The 20,192-nt window shown below is 41.4% G+C and overlaps 1 protein-coding gene across 3 annotated transcripts in view; it reads left to right on the forward strand.

The window, feature by feature from the left end:
- The first annotated feature begins 1,534 nt into the window (after nt 1–1,534).
- kalrna (kalirin RhoGEF kinase a) overlaps nt 1,535–20,192 on the forward strand; it is a 57,128-nt gene continuing 38,470 nt past the window's right edge. The window contains exons 1-13 of one of the 3 annotated variants that reach the window (XM_049727426.2): nt 1,535–1,838; nt 14,101–14,175; nt 14,793–14,907; nt 16,065–16,257; nt 16,340–16,513; nt 16,592–16,675; nt 16,833–16,958; nt 17,108–17,230; nt 17,396–17,518; nt 17,590–17,781; nt 17,928–18,059; nt 18,732–18,830; nt 19,236–19,367. In XM_049727426.2, the coding sequence (XP_049583383.1) occupies nt 1,772–1,838; nt 14,101–14,175; nt 14,793–14,907; nt 16,065–16,257; nt 16,340–16,513; nt 16,592–16,675; nt 16,833–16,958; nt 17,108–17,230; nt 17,396–17,518; nt 17,590–17,781; nt 17,928–18,059; nt 18,732–18,830; nt 19,236–19,367 (1,635 nt within the window). In that variant the 5' untranslated portion in view covers nt 1,535–1,771. The remainder of the gene's footprint in view (nt 1,839–14,100; nt 14,176–14,792; nt 14,908–16,064; nt 16,258–16,339; nt 16,514–16,591; nt 16,676–16,832; nt 16,959–17,107; nt 17,231–17,395; nt 17,519–17,589; nt 17,782–17,927; nt 18,060–18,731; nt 18,831–19,235; nt 19,368–20,192) is intronic. The other 2 variants (XM_049727425.1, XM_049727424.2) reach the window with 2 other exon arrangements.

A 20,192-nucleotide genomic window follows, 5' to 3' on the forward strand; every position in this document is an offset into this window, starting at 1 on the left:
AACTTGTAGATGTGTCGGTAGCCTGCCGGCTGGCGGGCAGACGTGAGTGTTATGTCGGCTGTAAGTCTTTCTTGGTATTTTTTTTTTTGTTTTAGTGCTCACTCTGGTCAAAACTATGCAGAGCAGAGCAGATGAATCATGATGTGGGTAACAGCTGAACTCTCTTGAGTCTTTGGTGGTTTGCTTTTCATGAAGGTGCAGTTATATTTCAGGTTGTGGCGCACGCAATGATGCTCATGCATTTAAATGTGTGCATATATCAAGCTCTGCTCTTTCAGCTAGTTGATTCATTCCTAAAATGGCTTAGAGTATGTTTACATGTGTTTTGGACAAGTTTTACACACAATTCAAAGAATCCTATCTTTTTTCATTAAGCAAGCATTGGACATGTTTCTTCAGTCTTGCATCAATTTCAAAGTGAGTGCTGTACGACAAATTTAGAATGCCAAAAAGCGGATTACTTATTATGGTTCTGCTGAGAACGTTTGCCACAGGAAATACAAACAAAGGAGTGAAACAACATTTAAAAGGACTCATGGGCAAATGAAGTAGAAGACAGGAAACTAACCAGATTGGATGCAAATCTTGTCGCTGCCTGACATAAAAAAGGACACGCTACATTATGAAACAACCACGTCAGTCCACTTGAGCGCTGTTTGTCAATAAAGTCTCTGTCTCGGCACCGCTTTAATACTGCTAAGGGAGTTCATTTACAATAGCTGGTAAGATTCCACTGCTCATTTGCTTATTTGCATGTGGTGACAGATTGCTGTTTGGCGTCTTCTTGAAAGCATTGTTTTTGTTGCAGTCAACTTGAATCTGTGGCTTCGTTTAGGACTCTGAGCTATGTTTTGTTTCGTTCCATGATTCACATAACGATAACAGTTTTGTCACAAATAATCACAGATCTGCCAAAAAATGCAAATATAGTCATATTTAGGACTATGCCATGGCGGTAGGCGGGGGGGGGTCACCTTGAAGTGGCTGTCAGTCAATCGCAGGTCACACAGACAAACAACCCTCGCATTCACAATCAGAGTGGTCAATCGGCTTACCATGCATGTTTTTCAGAATGTGGGAGTAAACCAGAGTACCCAGAAAAAAAACATGCAGGCACGGGGAGAACATGCAAACTTCACATAGGAAGGCCGGAGCCGTAATCAAACCCTGCTCCTCTGAACTGTGAGGCGGACGTTCTCGCCATGCATCCCCACTATAGTATATAATATTAATTTTTGTTTACATATGAATATAAATGATTGACATTCAGCTTCCACTCAAGATGACGAAACAAAGTTTCCGAACACACAAACGCATTACGTCGGTATCTCAACATTGATTCACAGATTCACACAATCAGCAACCATCCAAGGTCTTCTTTGTCTGTATTTGGTCAGAGTCGAACTCTAACTAACACATATGATGCTAATAAAGGTCAGTGGATTGAACGGAGGGAGGGGATGGAAGGAGGGGAGGGGAGGGAGGGAGGGAGGAGGCGGGCGGCTGGAAGGAGGGAGGGGGAGGCAGAGAGACCCTGGCGGAGCAGCGGGGAGGTTGGACGGGGAACAATAGAGAGGAGCGCCGCCAGCCTTCAGGCTCCAAACAAACGCAGAAGGCGACAGAAAGCAAGCCTGGGAGCGTGATGGAGCCCACCTAAAGTGTACCTTGGACATGTGAGGACTAACACCGAGTGGATTGATTTTTTTCTACCTTTGCGTCTCTTTTGTTTTGACTCATTTGGCGGTGGGGTTGTGTCGAACCGGAATCCGGCATGAACCCCGTAGAAGCGGCCGAGGAGGCGCCCAGCGACCCCGACACTGATGCATTCTTCAAAACAGGTATGAAGACCGGGGTGGAGTGGAGGGAGGGAAGGGCACGACTAAAAATGGATCAGATATGGGACCTTAATGTTTTATCTCGGCGTGAGGAGGGAGGCTCGTTTGTTGCACATCAGCCCGGTGTCGCTCTGCAGTTTTTAACATCTCCTCCCCCGTGTGTGCTTCTTTGCATGTGTGCACGTTCATTGTGACTTTCTGTCAGTATCTGTGTGTGTGTGCACATATAAAAAAAGCAAGAAGACTCCCATGCTCGAATCAGCTGCTCCAAGAAGCCAGTGTTCCCTAATGTGCAACTCAATGACGTTATCGCAATGATGTTCAAGCCTCTGCAGACGGCGCGTGCGTGTGCGCGCGCGCTCGTCGTCTGTGTTGATGTCTCCTGTGTTCACGGAGACATCACGTGACTGTATGCACATTTTAAATACATTATTGCCATTTTAAAAAGCCCAAGTGTCAGATTTTTTTTGTATTACTGGAGTGTCAATCAATCGATGGGCTTTGGCATCGATTGGTTTTGTGGGTCTGCGAACATTGCAGGAATTGGTGGTGGTCATATTCCTCAATAGAAGTTTCACTTCATGTTACTGCTGAATCTAGAGCATTTTGTGAGTTTTGCAATTTTTGACAAATGGGAAAGATGGATTATAGATTCAACTGCCCCCCCCCCCCCCTCCCCTTTCACTCACCACTCTTGACTAAACGCATTAAAAGCTTGACTTGAGACTTGTTGACTTGGTTAAAAGAGCAGTGATTTATTTATTGTAGTATTCGATGGTGCCCTGCAACCAAGCCATCATCTTTCAACTTGAGCGACACTGTGATGCTCTTATCAAAATACCGGCAAATGGCAGGGCCAAGTTGCCATGGCAACACACTGTGATCAAGTTAAAAGCATGGCTGTACTCCCTTGATGAGTGAATGATTTACATCAGCGAACCAAAGACCAGATTTAATTGAGTTGGATGGTTTCCATTTTGGCAGTAATGGGTTAGACTCGGGTAGGCAACTCCGGTCCTCGAGGGTCGGTGTCCTGCATGATTTTTATGTCTTCCTGTTCCAACACACCTTATTCAAATGATCAGGATTGTTACTCAGCGGACCTTGCTAATTATCCGACCATTTGAATCGGGTATTATTTTCCGCATTGATTGTGAATTACAGTAATCCCTCGTTTATCGCGGATAATTGTTTCCAAAAACGATCGTGCTAACACGCGAAAACGGACTTGTAAAGGAATGTAAACGAACATTTGGAGCAATATTACATTGTCCTGAAGGTTAGACACGTTTCCTCAATTTAGAAGTTTTATTTTGATTTTTAAATTGTTTTTTAATTTGAAAAAAATTCTGCGATGTAGTGAAGCCGCGATAAACGAAACGCGAAGTAGCGAGGGATCACTGTATACTTCCTTTGCTGTTTAAATGAATGTCTCCCTCGCTGATGCTTTCTGGAGGCAAAACACACAGCACTCCTAAACTTCTGATCCTATAATCACCCCTGCATATTTTTCCTCGAATTGAGATATTTATTCTTGGTGAAACTTTAGGGCCAGTGTTGACATTCAACTTTCCCCAAAAGGCAGATAAAAAAGAAATTACCTTCATAATGAAAACATTTGACAAACTTTAGTGTTGTTATTTTTCACTTTTGGGAGAAACTTCAAATGGCATTTGCCCATCTAAACTGTTTACTGTATGTACTGGGATGAACCTAAACAAGCCACTTTACAAGATTAGTCGCAGCACATCAACGGTGATGCCAAAGTGCTCAAGCATAGCGAAAGGCCTCGTCACTTCCTTGTTTGTGCGTCCACTTGTGCAAAACCCGTTAACAAGGCGCTTGCGTATCCATTTCCTTCAAGTTCCCGGCGAGGTCTCGTTAGTTGTCTATTATTCATCTGAAATGCATCTCGGCCCCGCTGCCGCCTTAATGGATACTCGCTGTCTGTCATGAGTCCATAAGATTTAATAATGTCTTCTCCGCGCCGCCATGTCTCTCCTTCACTTGACACTTTGGCGGGATCAGATTAGTGGCGGTAACGGTTTCGGGCAGTGACTCGGCTGATTCAACAACACGAAACCGGCCCTTGCTTTGATTTATAATGTTTTACAGATAGGTGCAATTCTAACTAGGCCACTTACTGGTATTGCCATCAGGACAGTAAAGTGTCTTTTTTTTTTTTTTATCTTTTCCGGCGATCATTGGTATACTTTTCATTTTTGTGTGAAAGTTACATATATTAAAATGTTAAAAATAGGCATCAGCGTGGTTCATAAATCTTTCCTGATAGTTTGACGGGTGTTGGATTCATTTCCATCATTTTTTATCTGAACTTTTTTTCTCCATATCCCTTTTCAATTATTTAGAATATTCAGATCTATCCCAGTAGTTCCACCCCTCCTTCAAATGTGTTTCAATGAGTCACATTTTCTGCTGAATGAATTGGCAAAAGCACACAAAAGAAGTTGATTGCGAGTGTGTACGCGTGCTAAGTATTCACGCAAGCAGAAAAATGCTGCATGTCAATTTTAATCAGCCATTTTATAAATAGTAACTAGAATTATCAGTTGGAGACAGGAAGTAAGTGATGCACGCGCACACACACACACACACACACACACACACACACACACACACACACACACACACACACACACGGCTTCATATTTACATCCATGCTCTTTAGACGCCATGCAGCTGCTACATGTGTTAGCATGTCAATACGGTACCTTCTGTTTTTCCAAATTAAGATTCACCTGGTGTTATTGTACTATGGGATTAACATATTGATTTACAAAGAAGCAAAGAACCGGGTTATAGTTGTCTCTTTGCTGACCATTTGTCTTCATCTTTTATGAGGGTACTGGCTTTTTAAAGATAAATATTTGGTAGCCCGGCTGTCAACGTTGAAAGAGAAACGCTGGACCTTATGTTGTCCGTCGATTGGCTAGTAAGACCAGCGATGGGGGGTGTGGCTGCTTCATCACGCTGAGTGTCTTCTTGTCGTCAGGGCTGAGATGAAGTCATTAGTCTTAAATTCACCTCAGATGGGACATTTTAACGATTGAGTGATCTATTTCATCATAGGTTATCAATAATCTACAACCGAATATCCATATCTGTATGACACAAGTGTTCTCATTGATTTATTTGGAACGTCCAATGTGATTTCAGTACTTGCTGCAAATGACACTTCAACATGATGCCGACATTGTTGCTCCGTTTACCTTAAGTTTATTCACATGCCAAAAAACAGTACCGCTTTGCAGTGCATATAAATTGTGTGCGCCTGGTGAACAGACACATTACACGGCCGAGTAATCAGTAATCCGTTCATTGACTTGGACTCACACACACATAAAGCATATTACGTTCCTCCATCTTTCAGCCAGATGAAAGTTCAATGTAAAGCGAATGGGGGAGGGAGTGTGTGACAATGTAATTTATTTGCGAAAAGGTTGCCGGGGATTCATGTTACTAATCAAACTCCCACTGAGGGCCCAATTGGTGGGGTCAATTTAATCAATTAGTAAGTTTATGTAAATGAATTCAAGCGTGCCGGCTATGACAAAGACTTTTGTTTCCACACACGGCTACGAGATCAGGTCAGGAATAGATAACTATAAATCAGTTTAAATAACAATATATTTTTGAAATATTTTCCCGGCTTCTACAGACGACGTAAAAGCCTCTGTTAGGTTTATGATACTTCCTTGAAGATAAATATCACTGCAATGATTTCCTGGAAAACCGCTCGCCTCCCTTCCCGTGTCGATGCCGTTTATGCTTGCCAGAGGAAAAACAGCGTCTTTTACAGACGGGGTCATGTGATCCAATCACTTCCTCTTCAGGGTCAAAATGTCCACTGGCAGGCCGCCGCCCTGATTCCTGAGTCATAGCGAGGACACTCACGGGGAGGTGCTACCGAACTGTGATTTATCTGTGTGCATGCGTGTGTGTTTGGTGTGTGCGTATGCTGTCATCACAAACAATGCGGTGGTGCTGAGGAGAGAGCAGGGAATCCCTCCCTCCATCATTCCCTTTGTCTCTCGCCTACTCATCCACTGGCAGATGGGTGTGAAGAAGTGTGTGTGTTTGTGTGAAGCAGACACAAGTGCTTCTTATTTGGATTAGCCCTTATTACCCACCGGGGGACGAGTGAGAGTGTTAAATAGATAAATACAAAGAGCTGACTTCCTCTTCCTCCCCCTCCTTCTTCTCTTTGTCTCCTGACGAGCCATAAAAGCTTCCTCCTCTCCACACACACACACACACATGCAGCCATATGGGGTGTACGCGTGGACTGGTGTGACGAGCATCTGTTTTCAATGTAATCGATCACAAAGAAATCCGGTGTGTGTGCATGTGTGTTTGTGCTTTACTAGCTGGTTAGCAGTGCTAGCTAATAGGAATTGATGATATTAACTGCGGTGAGCAGGTGTGCCCGCATGTGACCCGTGTCACAGGGTGCTTTTAGTTTGATTGACAGCTAATGGATAAAGCTTCACATGATTAAATCAACCTTCAACTCCAAAATAAACACAGCGGCGCCTTGGGATGCCACTGACCTGACCTACATTTTAGAGATAAGCGCCGTCTTTCGGCTGACTTTTCGTATTGACTTGCAAGACATGTCGTGTTGGTCTATCTTGACCACCGGTGTCAAACACAAGGCCCGGGGGCCGGATCCGACCCGCCACATCATTTTATGTGGCCCGCAAAGGCAACTCGTGTCAACTCCATGATTCTTGTTAATATACCAAAATTATAAATTGTCTTCCCTTATAATAACAGTGAGATATTGCAACATTATTTTAAAACCCCACTTTGAAAATAAAGTAGAAAATTATTAGATTTTTCGTCATTAATGGCCCCACAAGGGAAACCATAACTACAATGTGACCCGCAACAAAAAATGAGTTTGACACCCCGGATTCTAGGCCTTAAACGATTTTATCTTTCTATATTTTTGGAGCTACTGATGGATTAAGGAGAAATGAGCTTCCAGGATCAAACTAGCAAGGGAGCAAAGAGAGTGAAAAAAATACTGCTTTTTGATTCTTTAATGAATTTTGGATGAGCATCATTAAATCATCAAACGGTGAGACGACATTGCCAGAATATGTCGAAGATCACAGCGTAATTGCACTTTCCTCGACCTGCTCATAGCCCGTATTAATGTTTCCACTTGCGCTCGCTCTGTTCTATTAATACGCTACACCCAGCCAGGTTCTGTCCGCTCAATTACAGCCTGACACATATGTTCCTCTGCATGTGTATGTTGGCTCGGGGTGACAGTGCTTTCATTCCAAATCAAATGCAGGATTACAAAGAAATCAAGCCAAGAGAAAAAAGGTAGGAAAAGGCTGAGTTACATGACAACACAAAGGCAAACAGTCGAAAAGGAAATCGCTACGAGTGTTGAACTGATCCCAGATGATTCATTCATTCCACCAATAACTGTTGTTTTGAAAATGAATGAAAATGGATTTGTTTTAAAAGTGATGCTGCAAAATACTTTTATCATGGAGCGCTGGCCAGCCGTCACACACACACGCAGACACACACATATGAACTTCTATTACATCATATTGACATCACATTCTGTTCTGTACACCCCTAATGAGCCATATTCACATCTTATTTAATGGTCACTGCATCTCTAATGTGGCGTTTTCAACTCATATGTAATATCTATACAGCTATGTCAGTTACACAATATTAATCAAAATCATAACTGATGTCAAGCCATCTATTTTCTATACCATTAATCATCATAGGGCTGGCTCGGCAATCGGAGGCTTGTATAGAGATGAAAGAATTGACCTTTGTGTTCAGATTCTACTGCCACTAATGGTACGGAGGGGTATTACAACTCTCGCATGCGCAGAAGGTACCGTATTTTCCGCACTATAAGGTGCACCTAAGCGTGTCCAAAGTCCGGCCCGCGGGCCAAATGTATATATCTTATATATGGACAAAGTTTTAAAATGGGCCATTCATTGAAGGTGCGCCTTATAATCCGGTGCGCCTTATAGTGCGGAGAATACGGTACTTAATGGTCAACGTCATTGTCTGTTGTGGTGTGTTTTCGTCAGTCGCCGGTCACATTTGGCTGATGTCGCATAGGCTAAGTCATACTTTGTCAACTTGTTGCCCCATAACACACATATTTTTTGTAATATTTAACACCTAATCTGTAATATATACTGTAGAAAGTAGCAACAACAAAGTGTATGCAAAGGACAAGACACGGGTTGTGTAGTTGTGTACAGCTCTTTCATGTCAAACTTTTGGAAAGCACATACAACAATTTGGCAATCTGTGCTCTCCATGGTGGAATAAACCTGGAACGAATTCAATGTGCATCCAAGCGGAACGAGTGATTCAGCTGTATCTTTGACTTTGATTTTGCAGATTAAAACCATCTAGGAACTTTGAACGTCCGTCACCTCCGCATGCACCCTAAACTGTCCTTTATTCACACATCCACACGCGCACATTCCAGGTTTGACCACGGCGTCTATGTTTTTCCTCTCCATTGCCAGCTGCTGTCTGCTCACTGAAAGCGGATCTAGCGGGTGAGAGACATAGAAGCAAAAAGAGCGTGTGAGTACGAGCGAGAGAGGGAATTTCATCTGATAGCTGCAACACGTGTTCCATGTTTTAAAGTTTACTTCCTCGAGGAAGGCACCTATATAGCGTCCTCTTAACCTCTGACCTCGGCGCTTAATTAAGCCCACATGTGTGTACACAGTGAACACATTCTATGTGGAGAAGTCACATTCAAAAATGATTTTCTATTTTACGATATCACAGCATTTTTCTCGTTCATCTCAAGTATAAAACGTTGAATACTGACTGATCACTGTGGGAGCACTCTGATAGATTTGTGTGTGTGTGTTTTTGTGTTGTGCTGAGTCAGCAGCATCCAGATGGTATCTCTGTGTGTGGTTGGAGCATCGTACAAATGACTTCACCCTGCACCCTCAAAGCACCACACTCCCACCAACGGCTATTAACGCTTGATGTGATTGGCTCAAGCTGAATGACTCACTCGCTTGTCAACGATAAGAAGAATGGCGTGACGCACGCTTGATACAAAAAGACACACGGGGCCTTTGGGCGTTGTAGTGTTGTTTGTGGTCTGCAATTAGGGAAAGCGTGTCACTGCATGGATGCCAACCTTGAGGGTTTAATAGAAGGAAAAAAAGCATTGCAGTGAATCGATGGATAAAGAAGAAATAGCAGAAGTGCTAAGTGTTTGTCCTTCAGCCACAAGCTACTCTTAGCAAATACTTAGCTCAAATTCTAGCCAGTTTACGTCATCGCTAGCGATAAGTGCTTGGCTGTACGTCAAATTTGTTTGGAATGGAATTAGTTTAACATGAATACCAGTGCAGCGTGGAGAAAAAGGAGCGCAGTGCAAACGCAACTCCTCGCCTCTTCCAGGCTCTTCAGATCAAGGCGAATGATAACAAATTGTGTTTTATAGGATAATAACTCAGACTGCTTAAACTTTTACTGTTACGCTTTTGTAAAAGATTTAAGATGTTGTATAAAACATCACACACAAAAAGTAAGGACACTTGTGTTTGGTAGATTATTTCTTGGTTGTAACAGTGTTTCTTGGCAATCAATTAAAAAAGCCTGTTAATACCTTTTTGTGACGAACAGCAGAGGAATGTACCGTTACAGATACCTTAGATTGATACCAAAAATCAATATATCATTGATGCCAGACATCAGATACGTGCTGTATATCATTGTTACCATGGTTAAATAACATTGATTGACACCATCGACCAATGCTTTCCTTTGTTTCTGCAGTAAATTTGGGACCAGTGTGTGATGCAAGCACTTAAGTCTTACAAGCACTGTTTCGCTTTGTGTCATGTGTCCACATGCGTGTGTGTGTGTGAGATCAGTGTGTGGTTTGTGTTTTGAAGAAGAGTGATGGATGTGGTTTTCCTCTGCAGGGAAAACTGGAGCCAAGACCATTAAGTGTGTGTGTGTGGGGGGGTGGTATGTGTGTGTGTTTGTGTGGTGGGGGGGTGGTACGCGTGTGTGTGCATGCTTGTGTGTGTGGCAGGAAACTGTCACACTGAGCTTGAAGTATTAAAAATGCATGCACATTTGTAATATGTTATAATATTTAAGAAATGAATGATCCTGCATGGCGGTATCCATTTGGTTTCTTGGGACTAAGACCACTGTCATCACCATAGAGGAATTCTGATTCATTATCATGTAAAAATATACACAAAATACCTCCCATTACTTTGAATTTCACCACATGGAAAATTTTGTCAACTGTGACTTGATTTAGAGGCATTTTTGAAAAAAAAAAATATTAGAAACAGCTTGCAAACCATGCACAATAAGAGTTCTCAGTAAAGTGGAACCTCTAAAGCATAATGTCACCTTTGCGTTACACCTTCATCATTTAAAGTCAGGGCTGAATTCACAAAGAATGAACTGTGGCCATGGATAGCATCTTCAATTGCACTTCATTTACATTGGCAATTTGATCCATCTTATCCTATTCACAAAGGATATTGTAAGTAGGTCTAGTGTGTTCACCCCCACAATGGCGCAAACAACCTTTTCAACCGACAAAAATACGAACGTATAGAAAATTCCGTCCATTAGATTAAGAATTGTGTGTTTGATTTGCGTTGGGCTAGCAAATAGGGCCTTAAAAGCACAATACTGTAGACCTATTTTCCTTATTTTATTCCATTTATTTATTTTTTGTTTATTTTTTAATTTAAATCAGTAATATACAAACAACATGTCACATCACGAGCAATGATCACAAAATGTAAGGCACATAGTACCCAACAAATTTCACCCATCACCAATAGGTAAACCTTATTTTTATTTACAAATTACATTAAAAATTATTTAACAAAGGCTGAATAATAGATTATTGGCATTTGCATTTGTTTCAATATGATTTTTATTTTATTTTTATGAGCACGGTCACCAAATGAATTAAACTAATATTTTAAGACACGGCTGTACTGTTAAGTAACCGGTTTCCAATGTACTGATAAGAAGATGATACTGAAGGTATGTTAATGTTGTCTTTAATTATACACATCTACAATTGTGTTGTTATAAATAATTTACTTTTTTCCATACTCTGTGTCTGAGCTAAAGGACACTCGACAGGAGGCCAATGCCAGCTGTGCCGCAACATGTGCTATCGTCTGACTCTAGCACCTCAAATTATTATTATACTTGTATATACATATACTGTATATTTATGAATATGTATATTTGTATATAATAAAGATAGTAATTAGCAGCATAGAGTGACACGACATTTTAATTTTAATATACATATTGGTAAGTTTCCTGGTGAACATAATGACAGTTTTGCATTCTTGCACGTCAACAGAGTCTCTGATTCAGTAGGCCGCCTCCTGTCACCGTGGCAACACACAAGTTCTGGCAGCCGGTTGTCGTGGCAGCTGTTTCCAGGCTACGCGCTGCCTCACCTGTCGACCTCTAAAGACATGTAGACACTCACGCACCCACATGCACACACACACACACTTACAAACGCACATTATGATGCATTATGGTTGCGTACGCGTGTGTGTGCATGCGTGCTTGTGTGTGTGTGTCTGTGCCTGCGCGTGCTTGTAAGTGGTGAGGGGGTGTCAGTGTTAATGACTCTAGCAGGACTGCGTGTCAACCTTTAACATGGACATGTCTGGAAACATTAAGTGAGTGTGTGTATGTGTGTCTACTCGACTGTGGGTGCCTGTGTGAGTGGGTGTAGTAGTAGTAGTAGTAGCTACCGTGACCTTCACCCTGGAGTTTGTCATGTGACGAGCCAGCGATAACATAAATCCAACACACGCACAGTCACTTAAAGCACACACATATGCTGTATACTCTCTGCCACAATATTAGGTACACCAACACTGTCTTATGACCTTTTATGTGGTTAAGCTAATTCAAATAAAATGTTTCATCATGCTGGGGCAAACCGGGAAAGCAGAGGCCCATAAAAAAATTTTTTGCACAGGGTTGGTTCCTGTTTTTGACATCTGACCTTATGCTGACAGTTCAAACATACTTCAAAAATACACAAGAGTATGTATGTTAGTTTTGTATTCATGTATACTCATCAAAAATCCCACTTTGATCAACTTTTTCACTTTTTTTTTTTTTAGTTCCGTGACCCCAAACTGTCAGCATGTTTCAGTATTACTCCAAGGGAATCCTTAGTGACTGAGGGAAGATTGACACGTTCTTTGTTGTTGGCCCAATGGTAGCCATGGTAGCCATAACTTTAAATCTGCAAAATGTCAGTGGTTATTGATCAGTCAGTGCAATTGCAGTGCTGCTGCTGTTGAATTTAACTAATACGTCACACTTGACTGCAGTTAAGTCCAAGGTCAGATCACATTCGTTTTTTTCTGCCGGTCACAGTCCTGATGCTAATACTCCTTGACTGAAGCAGACCTAATTTGTATTCCCTCCCTTCCTGGCATGTAAATGAGGTGAGTGTGAATGTCTATTTGGACCAGTCATTCATTCACGCTTATTAGGCTCTTATTCATTAACATGAAAAAGTCATAGCATTTCTTCTAAGCTTGTTCCTAAGTGATATGTGTGACTGAAGGCTAAAAAGAAACCAAACCAAAATTATTTACTCATCTAAACTTTCCCTACTAAGCCTTGTTTTGTTTAACATCCATATGCTGCTGCAATCACGTCTGCAACGTATGGCTACTGTGTACGCATCCATAAATGGAAAAAACTGATGGATTGAAATTGTGCATATGAGACAGAAAGGGAAAACAAAAACTGTTGAAAAAAATAAAATAAGAGCCAGTAAGAGCAAAAAGGTTTCATGAGGGTTTTAAACACACTGCTGATAAAATAAGAGAGATATATGGCAGCGGAAACGGTAGCCTTGACATGAAAGCAACATTTTGATCATTCTTATCCTGAGGGAGAAGTGTCAGGAAGTGTGTATTTCAGTTTACTTCACTTCCTGATGTGAAAAACTTTCACAGTCAAAGCAAGTCGCAAGCTCACCATTTTTTTTTTTCATCCATCAATATTATTGCAGCTTTTTATTGTGGTGAATAACTTGGGAAGCACTTATACAAACACTCAGCACAACCAGCTGCTCCTCTGCCTGCGTCTGTCCAGCAAAAGTGCAAGGCTATCATTCCGTTTCACATTACAATCATGCAGTCCATTATTAATGTTGAACAGATTTAATATTTACGAGTTTCAACGGACTGCTGAGGATAAATCTGTCTTTGCACACCCAACATAGCAAGATAATCACTCAGATTGATTTGGAGACCAATTCGACCAGATCATAGGTATGTATTTTCCCTTGGGTAGGAGGGATACGTTCAGAAATGCCCTCCAAGTGCGTTCTGCTTCACTCTGACTGTTCGGAAACTGTGAAAAGTGCCATTTGGCCAGTTAGAGTGTTCCCCTAAAGGAGAATATGTGTTGCACAAAGTACCGGAACTGTTAATTTTGATATTGAAATGAAGCCATAACATTCGTGTTGTTCCCAGTTTCCTTCCTGTGAATATTAAATGTTGTGTCTTTTTGTTTTCTTCTCCTCTCATTCACTTCTTCAATTTCTTCATCTCTCAACACAAAAAAAAAAATGCCATAGAAAAAGCAAAAACCCACAAAATTGGCTTAACTCATCATTAACGTGCATGCAAAGAATTTGCCAAATTCTTTCATTGTCTTTAGCGGTATGAAAGTATTGTGACCATGCTAGTTAACGAATAAAAAGCGGTAAAAATATTTAGTAAATATTTTAATATGTCAAGTCAAGTGCAGGCTGTAGGGAGAATTCCATCTTTTAATCCAAAAGGGGATTTAAAAACATTCATCTTTCGCACAGCTGGAGTCAGACATTCGGTCACATTCCTCCACAGCTCGTGAGAGAAAATTAAAATCTTGAGAAAGTGCAAAATGATGTTGGATTACAAACCACATTCTGTGTGCAGAACCGTCCCGCAAGTGCTGAAGTTTCAAGTGTTCCAGTTATGAAATACAAAAATGTTATTTGAAAGGCAAGAAGAAGAAGCAGCACAGGAACACATTTTCCACCGCAATTTCAGAAAGCGCTTGTGTCAGCGTGCGGCTCCATGTTTTTCCCTCGCAGGAATGTTGATCTGATAATTGGATTAATTATAAAATCATAAAGCTCCACTGACTGTCTCTTTCTGCTCTTTTTTTTTTCTTCTCCGTGTTGCTGCAGGGTCTCTGAGGACTGAAGGCATCAAAGCGTCTGATGTTCTCCCTGTCTTGAAGGAGAAAGTGGCCTTTGTGTCCGGTGAGTGTCGGAGAAATCAGCACCCGGCCACCCCTTAGTTTCTGTTGCCAAGGCCGATGAAGTTTCAATATTAAGCTACCAGAGAAGTTTAATTAAAAAAAAAAATTATAATCGTCTCTTTGCAAATTTAGTAGGCAGTGTACCTTAGAAAATTACATCCATTACATCAGTGATACAAGTTTAAAATGTTTCACAATGGAAACACAAAATGGAACAAAATGTACTTTTTGGTGAAAAGGCAAAATCTTTTTGTGTGCTAACTATAGTAGACAAATGGGCCTACAGAAAAAAAATCATTAGCATTCTCCCTCCCTGAAGGATTTGCCCAGACAGGAAACAGCTCGGGAAACTCATCCAGGGCGCTTAACACCCCGAACATATGACTTATGTGAAATTCTCGCATCTGGCAGGCGTTAGACACGAGCGTGTGCCAAAACAAGCAGATGCGTAAAGCGCCTCGCCGCACTCGCCACTCAGCTGACCCAAACGCGATTTGCACGCTGAGCTTTGTGGCTCCTTAAGGCCGGGGCACATCTAAATGGTTTCTGTCGTGTGTCGTGCTTTGTTTTACACAATAAACATTTTTGTGACTCCTGAAGCTAAATGTTTGGGTGCAGGTGGGCGGGACAAACGAGGAGGACCCATCTTGACGTTTCCTGCACGAAGCAACCACGACCGAATAAAACAGGAGGACCTGAGGAGGCTGGTCACATACTTGTCTACTGTTCCCAGGTAGGAACACAGAAAGACACATTCATATTATCAGGGAAAAAAAAAAAAAAAAATGCATCGACTAGAGGGAATTGTGCCAAATGGAAGGAGGATGAAGTGGAGCTTTTGATGGTGGAATCAAAGCAGCAGATGGAGCAATGTGTTTGATTTGCATCAGCATGAAAGCGCTCCAGTGTTTGCAGCAGACTCTTGTACACACGCTGTGTCACTTTCAAGCCTATTTAACGCCCTGGCTAGCCCGAACAGTCCAACAATGCTACAAGGCAGAATAAACACAAGAAACAACCAAAAAGCACATGTACAAACTGTGTGTTGACATCTAGTTTTTGGCAAGTAGCTTGAGTTTCTGCAGCCGTATTTAATGTTCAATGTCCCGCTACTATATTTAATGGTCTATGTACTGGTAATGTACCGTAAATACATCATGTTTAATTGTCTATGCACCTATGTATCATTTTAACAGTCTGTCTAGCACTGAAAATTCACTATAATTCTGATTTATAATTGTTTGGTTAGTTGGGATTTACAGTATGTGATTTTATACATCATCAATTGGTGTTGTCGGTCATGTCAGATTCTCTGCTGACACGGCCTTCGCCATTCTGCCTCCTAGAAACTTAAACCAGATCAGGATTTAGCACTTTGAGGTTTCTTTGAAATGTAAAGTGCATTATAAATAACATTTATTATTATTATTATTATTATTATTATTATTATTATTATTATTATTATTATTATCAAATTTTAGCCACCAAACAGGAGTGGCTGTGTACACATATACATGCAAAGTAATGTTTTTTTTTTCATTTTCCAAAAAAAAAAGTCCTCTCAACCTCTGTAGCTGGTGAGAAGGAGCAAAAGTGGCCTGTAATTGGTCGTATTCTTCCATAGCAGTCACGCTGTGCTAATCCAACAGCAGTTTCTATGGCGACTTGGCGAACCTTAAATTTCCCCGAGGCAGATGACATGAATTTCCAGGAAGAATGACTCCCGTTGGTAACATGTGGACTCAAAATGAATTGTGAGTCTTGCTAGCAAACTTGAAAAAGCAATTTTCATTCAGATGTTCGTTTCACAGATCGAATGAGAAAAGTCAGAAAATCTTTGGTAGCATCTGATGTCCTAATAAACTTACTCTTGACTTGTCGTGACTGTAGCGAGGATGTGTGCAAAAGAGGCTTCACTGTCATCATTGACATGCGGGGCTCCAAGTGGGAGCTAATCAAGCCTCTGCTGAAGACGCTGCAGGAGTTTTTCCCGGTTGAGATATGCGTGGCGCTCATCATCAAACCGGACAATTTCTGGCAGAAGCAGAAAACTAACTTCGGCAGTGCAAAGTTCTCCTTTGAAGTGAGTGGTCTCGTTGAATATGAGAACTGACACCGCTCAAAAGAATCACCTGCTGAGGGCTCTCCAAATTGCTTCCCACTAGACCAGCATGGTGTCAGTGGAAGGTCTGGCCAAGTTGGTGGATCCATCGCAGCTGACAGATGACTTTGAAGGCTCCCTGGATTACAACCATGAGGAGTGGATGGACCTGAGAGTCTCCTTGGAGGAGTTCATGTCCAACGCGGTTCATCTCCTGGCCCGATTGGAGGATTTGCAGGTGGGATGATGGATTGATACTGAATTGATGAACAGATGGAATTACAAAATGTATTAAATATTTTGCTCCCTGTCAAAGGAGGTATTGTCCAAGAAAGAATTTCCCTCCGATGTCGAAGGATCCCGTCGGCTTATAGAAGAGCACACGCAGCTGAAAAAGAAGGTGAGCACCATCACCAACTTTGTAGGCCTTATGAAGAAACTTATGTTGTTATTCCGCTCGACTAAAGCGTTCCTCAACTTTGGTTTTGCTTGGCCCGTTTGTCAATATCGCCTTAATTGATGAGATGCTAATTGTTTTTCCACCAATTCTGCTGGAGGTCTTGAAGGCTCCTGTGGAAGATCTGGACCGGGAAGGCCAGCGCTTGCTACAGTGTATTCGATGTAGTGACGGTTACTCGGGAAGAATCTCCGGCTCTGCTGACTTCCAAAGCCTCGTGCCCAAGGTAACCTCTGAACGGAGCACCGGTGAAATAGTACTGCGACTGTTGACGCCCCATTCGGTAGAGATGGATAGCTAGATGAAGGGATATATTATTCATTTTGTGAGGTAAATTAGATAACACACAGAAAAATGTGTATGCATATATAACAGGTGGCCAGTCTGCTGGACAAGCTTCACTCCACCAGGCAACATCTCCATCAAATGTGGCATGTCCGCAAGCTGAAGTTGGACCAGTGTTTCCAGTTACGACTCTTTGAACAGGACGCAGAGAAAGTATGGAAATACTTAAAAACACTTTTAAAAAAAAAAATTCTAGGTGGAGCTTAGAAAATGTTTTCATTTTCTTGCCTCTATAAACCAGCAGTCCACACACAGCTGGTCTTATAGAGAAGTGAGGAGATGTTCGTTGTTAGCTGTAATCACGCTTTCTGTATGCAGATGTTTGACTGGATCAGCCACAACAAGGAATTGTTCCTGCAGAGCCATACTGAGATCGGCCGAGCGTACCAACACGCGGCCGAGCTACAGACGCAGCATAACCACTTTGCCATGAACTCAATGGTAGTCAGATACACTCCATCAATGTTCCCCACTGCAGAAACGCCATATTGCTCCATTTTCCTCTCCTCTAGAATGCTTACGTGAACATCAACAGGATCATGTCGGTAGCGAGTCGCTTGGCGGAGGCGGGACATTACGCCTCCACGCAGATTAAACAGATATCAAGTCAACTGGATCTGGACTGGAAAAGCTTTGCCGCCGCTCTAGATGAACGCTCTACCATCCTTGCTATGTCTGCTGTTTTCCACCAAAAAGCCGAACAGGTGAGCAGAACAAAAAAAAAAAAAATCCTAGACGTTGTGCAATAGTATTCTCTGGTTTTGATTCTGCATTTAAAAAAAGACACACAAAAACAAAACAAAAAGACAATTGTTCTAATGAGGAGTTTTCTGAAAACTCTTTTGTGCAGTTCTTGTCAGAGGTGGAGGCATGGTGCAAGGTCTGCAGTGAGGGGGGGCTCCCAACCGAGATGCAAGAGCTGGAGCTGGCCATCCACCGCCACCAAAGCCTCTATGAGCAAGTCACCCAGGCTTACACTGAGGTAAAAAGCATCAGAACCAAAACCACAGCCAGAAAGGCCCAGAAGGCAGCAACAATTTCTGTTGTCAGATGAGAAGAAAGTCATTTTAATTGAAGGCTATTAAATCCAAAAGTGTTTTTGTAGAAAAAGCACAATATTTTCTGAAGTGTATTTATACTGCATGGCGGAGGTTGTACCTCTCTTGGTAACAGAAAATGTGAAGTACTACGTGCATAATCGGCAATTTTGATTGGCCGCACTGTTGCTACGGCTGTAATTGGATATTAGAGCCAAACTAGACGGTTGGCAAATCATGAAATGGAATTGCAGAAGCCCGCACGCTGCGTGACACTACAGAAGATTGAGTTCAGTGGAGCTTGAATGTGTTGCTTGGTGTGCGGCTGGCGTAATTGTCAGAAAATTGAAATGTTCTTTCACTAAATGGCATTAGGTCAGAGGAACCTGTTGCGATTCAAACAACAGAATAATAGCTTTGTGTTTAACTAAACAGACCCAGATTTTATTCGGAGAATTTGGGAGTGAATTGAGACAAGATGATTATTCTTTCAATAGAAATAATTATTGTGACGTTTTTGTTTTGTGTCATGAGCTATTTCTAATACAACAATGCGTGCCTTTGCATCACTTCTTTCTGATCATTAATTTTCCGTCTTTTTTTTTTCTCGTATCCAGGTAAGTCAGGATGGAAAAGCTCTCCTGGATGTTCTCCAAAGACCTCTCAGTCCCGGCAACTCAGAGTCTCTTACAGCTACTGCCAACTACTCCAAAGCGGTTAGTAACGTTTCAAAACACATCAACGAACGAACGAACGAACGAACGAACAAATTAATTATTTTCAAACATGTAAACTATACGTCAATAAATCAAATGAAGAAAAATAAACTAAAAAACAAAAACAAGGTGAAAGTCATTTAAATTAATTATTAATTAATTAATAAAAAAATATTATAAAAATTAATATGTATTAAATCATGGTAGGTACAAACAGAATACAATATACTGCACAAAAGTTCTATCAAAGAATTAATGAATATTTTAACCATAAAATCATAAACTAAACTAGATTATTTGACATGAGCAGACATACATTCAAAATGTTACACCTGGCATGTGTCTCAGTTTTGCTGCTTTGATTAATGCGACTACATTTTTTTTTTTTTTTTTTTTAATGTGTAGGTTCATTGTATACTGGATGTGGTGCATGAAGTACTTCACCATCAGCGCCGTCTGGAGAACATTTGGCAGCACCGAAAGGTCCGACTGCATCAGAGACTGCAGCTGTGTGTGTTTCAGCAAGACGTTCAACAGGTACACAGCACACACACATAAATGTACATGCGCGCACACATACTTATGCACTTAGTAAGTGAAAACAATACAAAACAAAAAAGGGAGACTACTATTTCTTGAAGCCGCAGAGGAGCGTGTCATCCTGTGGCGACATGTGTTTCTCATCAAATCTCTTCATCCGTCCATTTCCCAAAATCCGGAAAACTTCTCAGATCCGAGTGGATCGTTGCTCCACTGGCACTGCCGCTGATGCTTCGGCAGATAAATGAGCCATGGAAACATGTCTGAAGTCGAGGAGATGACATTTTAAAACCACGATAAAAAATGGGCCACTCTCAAAGGATGCCCAGATACATGTGCAAAAGTACTGCGACTAATTCCTTAATAAATTGGATTAATCAATCAGAGGTTTCCATTCACTTCCCCCCACAAACACAAATATTTCCAGCCTCCCCAAGGTCCAAAAGGTTTAGTCCTCACAAGAAATATACTAACAGGCTGTCAAGTGCATGGCAAAGCAACAGGTGGTGCTGCTATAGCCAACACGACAACTAAAACTATAACCCGCAATCCAAAAACCTAAATCCATTTCTGGATAAGGCGCTCTGAAAAACTACGCTGTATCCAGTAAAAGGCTTCTGGACCGATAAACGACTCTTGTGCATCACACGATAAACACAAGCTATACAAGTAGTAATAAAATAGGAGAATAAAAAATGATTCATCAATAAAAAAATATATTACATTATGACATCAGGGAGTTTTGCTGCCAAGTAGCAAAAACAAAAAAAGTTTTAATTGATCCGATACATGTTTTTCATGTAAATAAAACCCACAGAAATT

This window comes from Syngnathus scovelli, chromosome 8, assembly GCF_024217435.2.
Source record: "Syngnathus scovelli strain Florida chromosome 8, RoL_Ssco_1.2, whole genome shotgun sequence".
In the NCBI taxonomy this organism is placed as follows: Eukaryota; Metazoa; Chordata; class Actinopteri; order Syngnathiformes; family Syngnathidae; genus Syngnathus; species Syngnathus scovelli.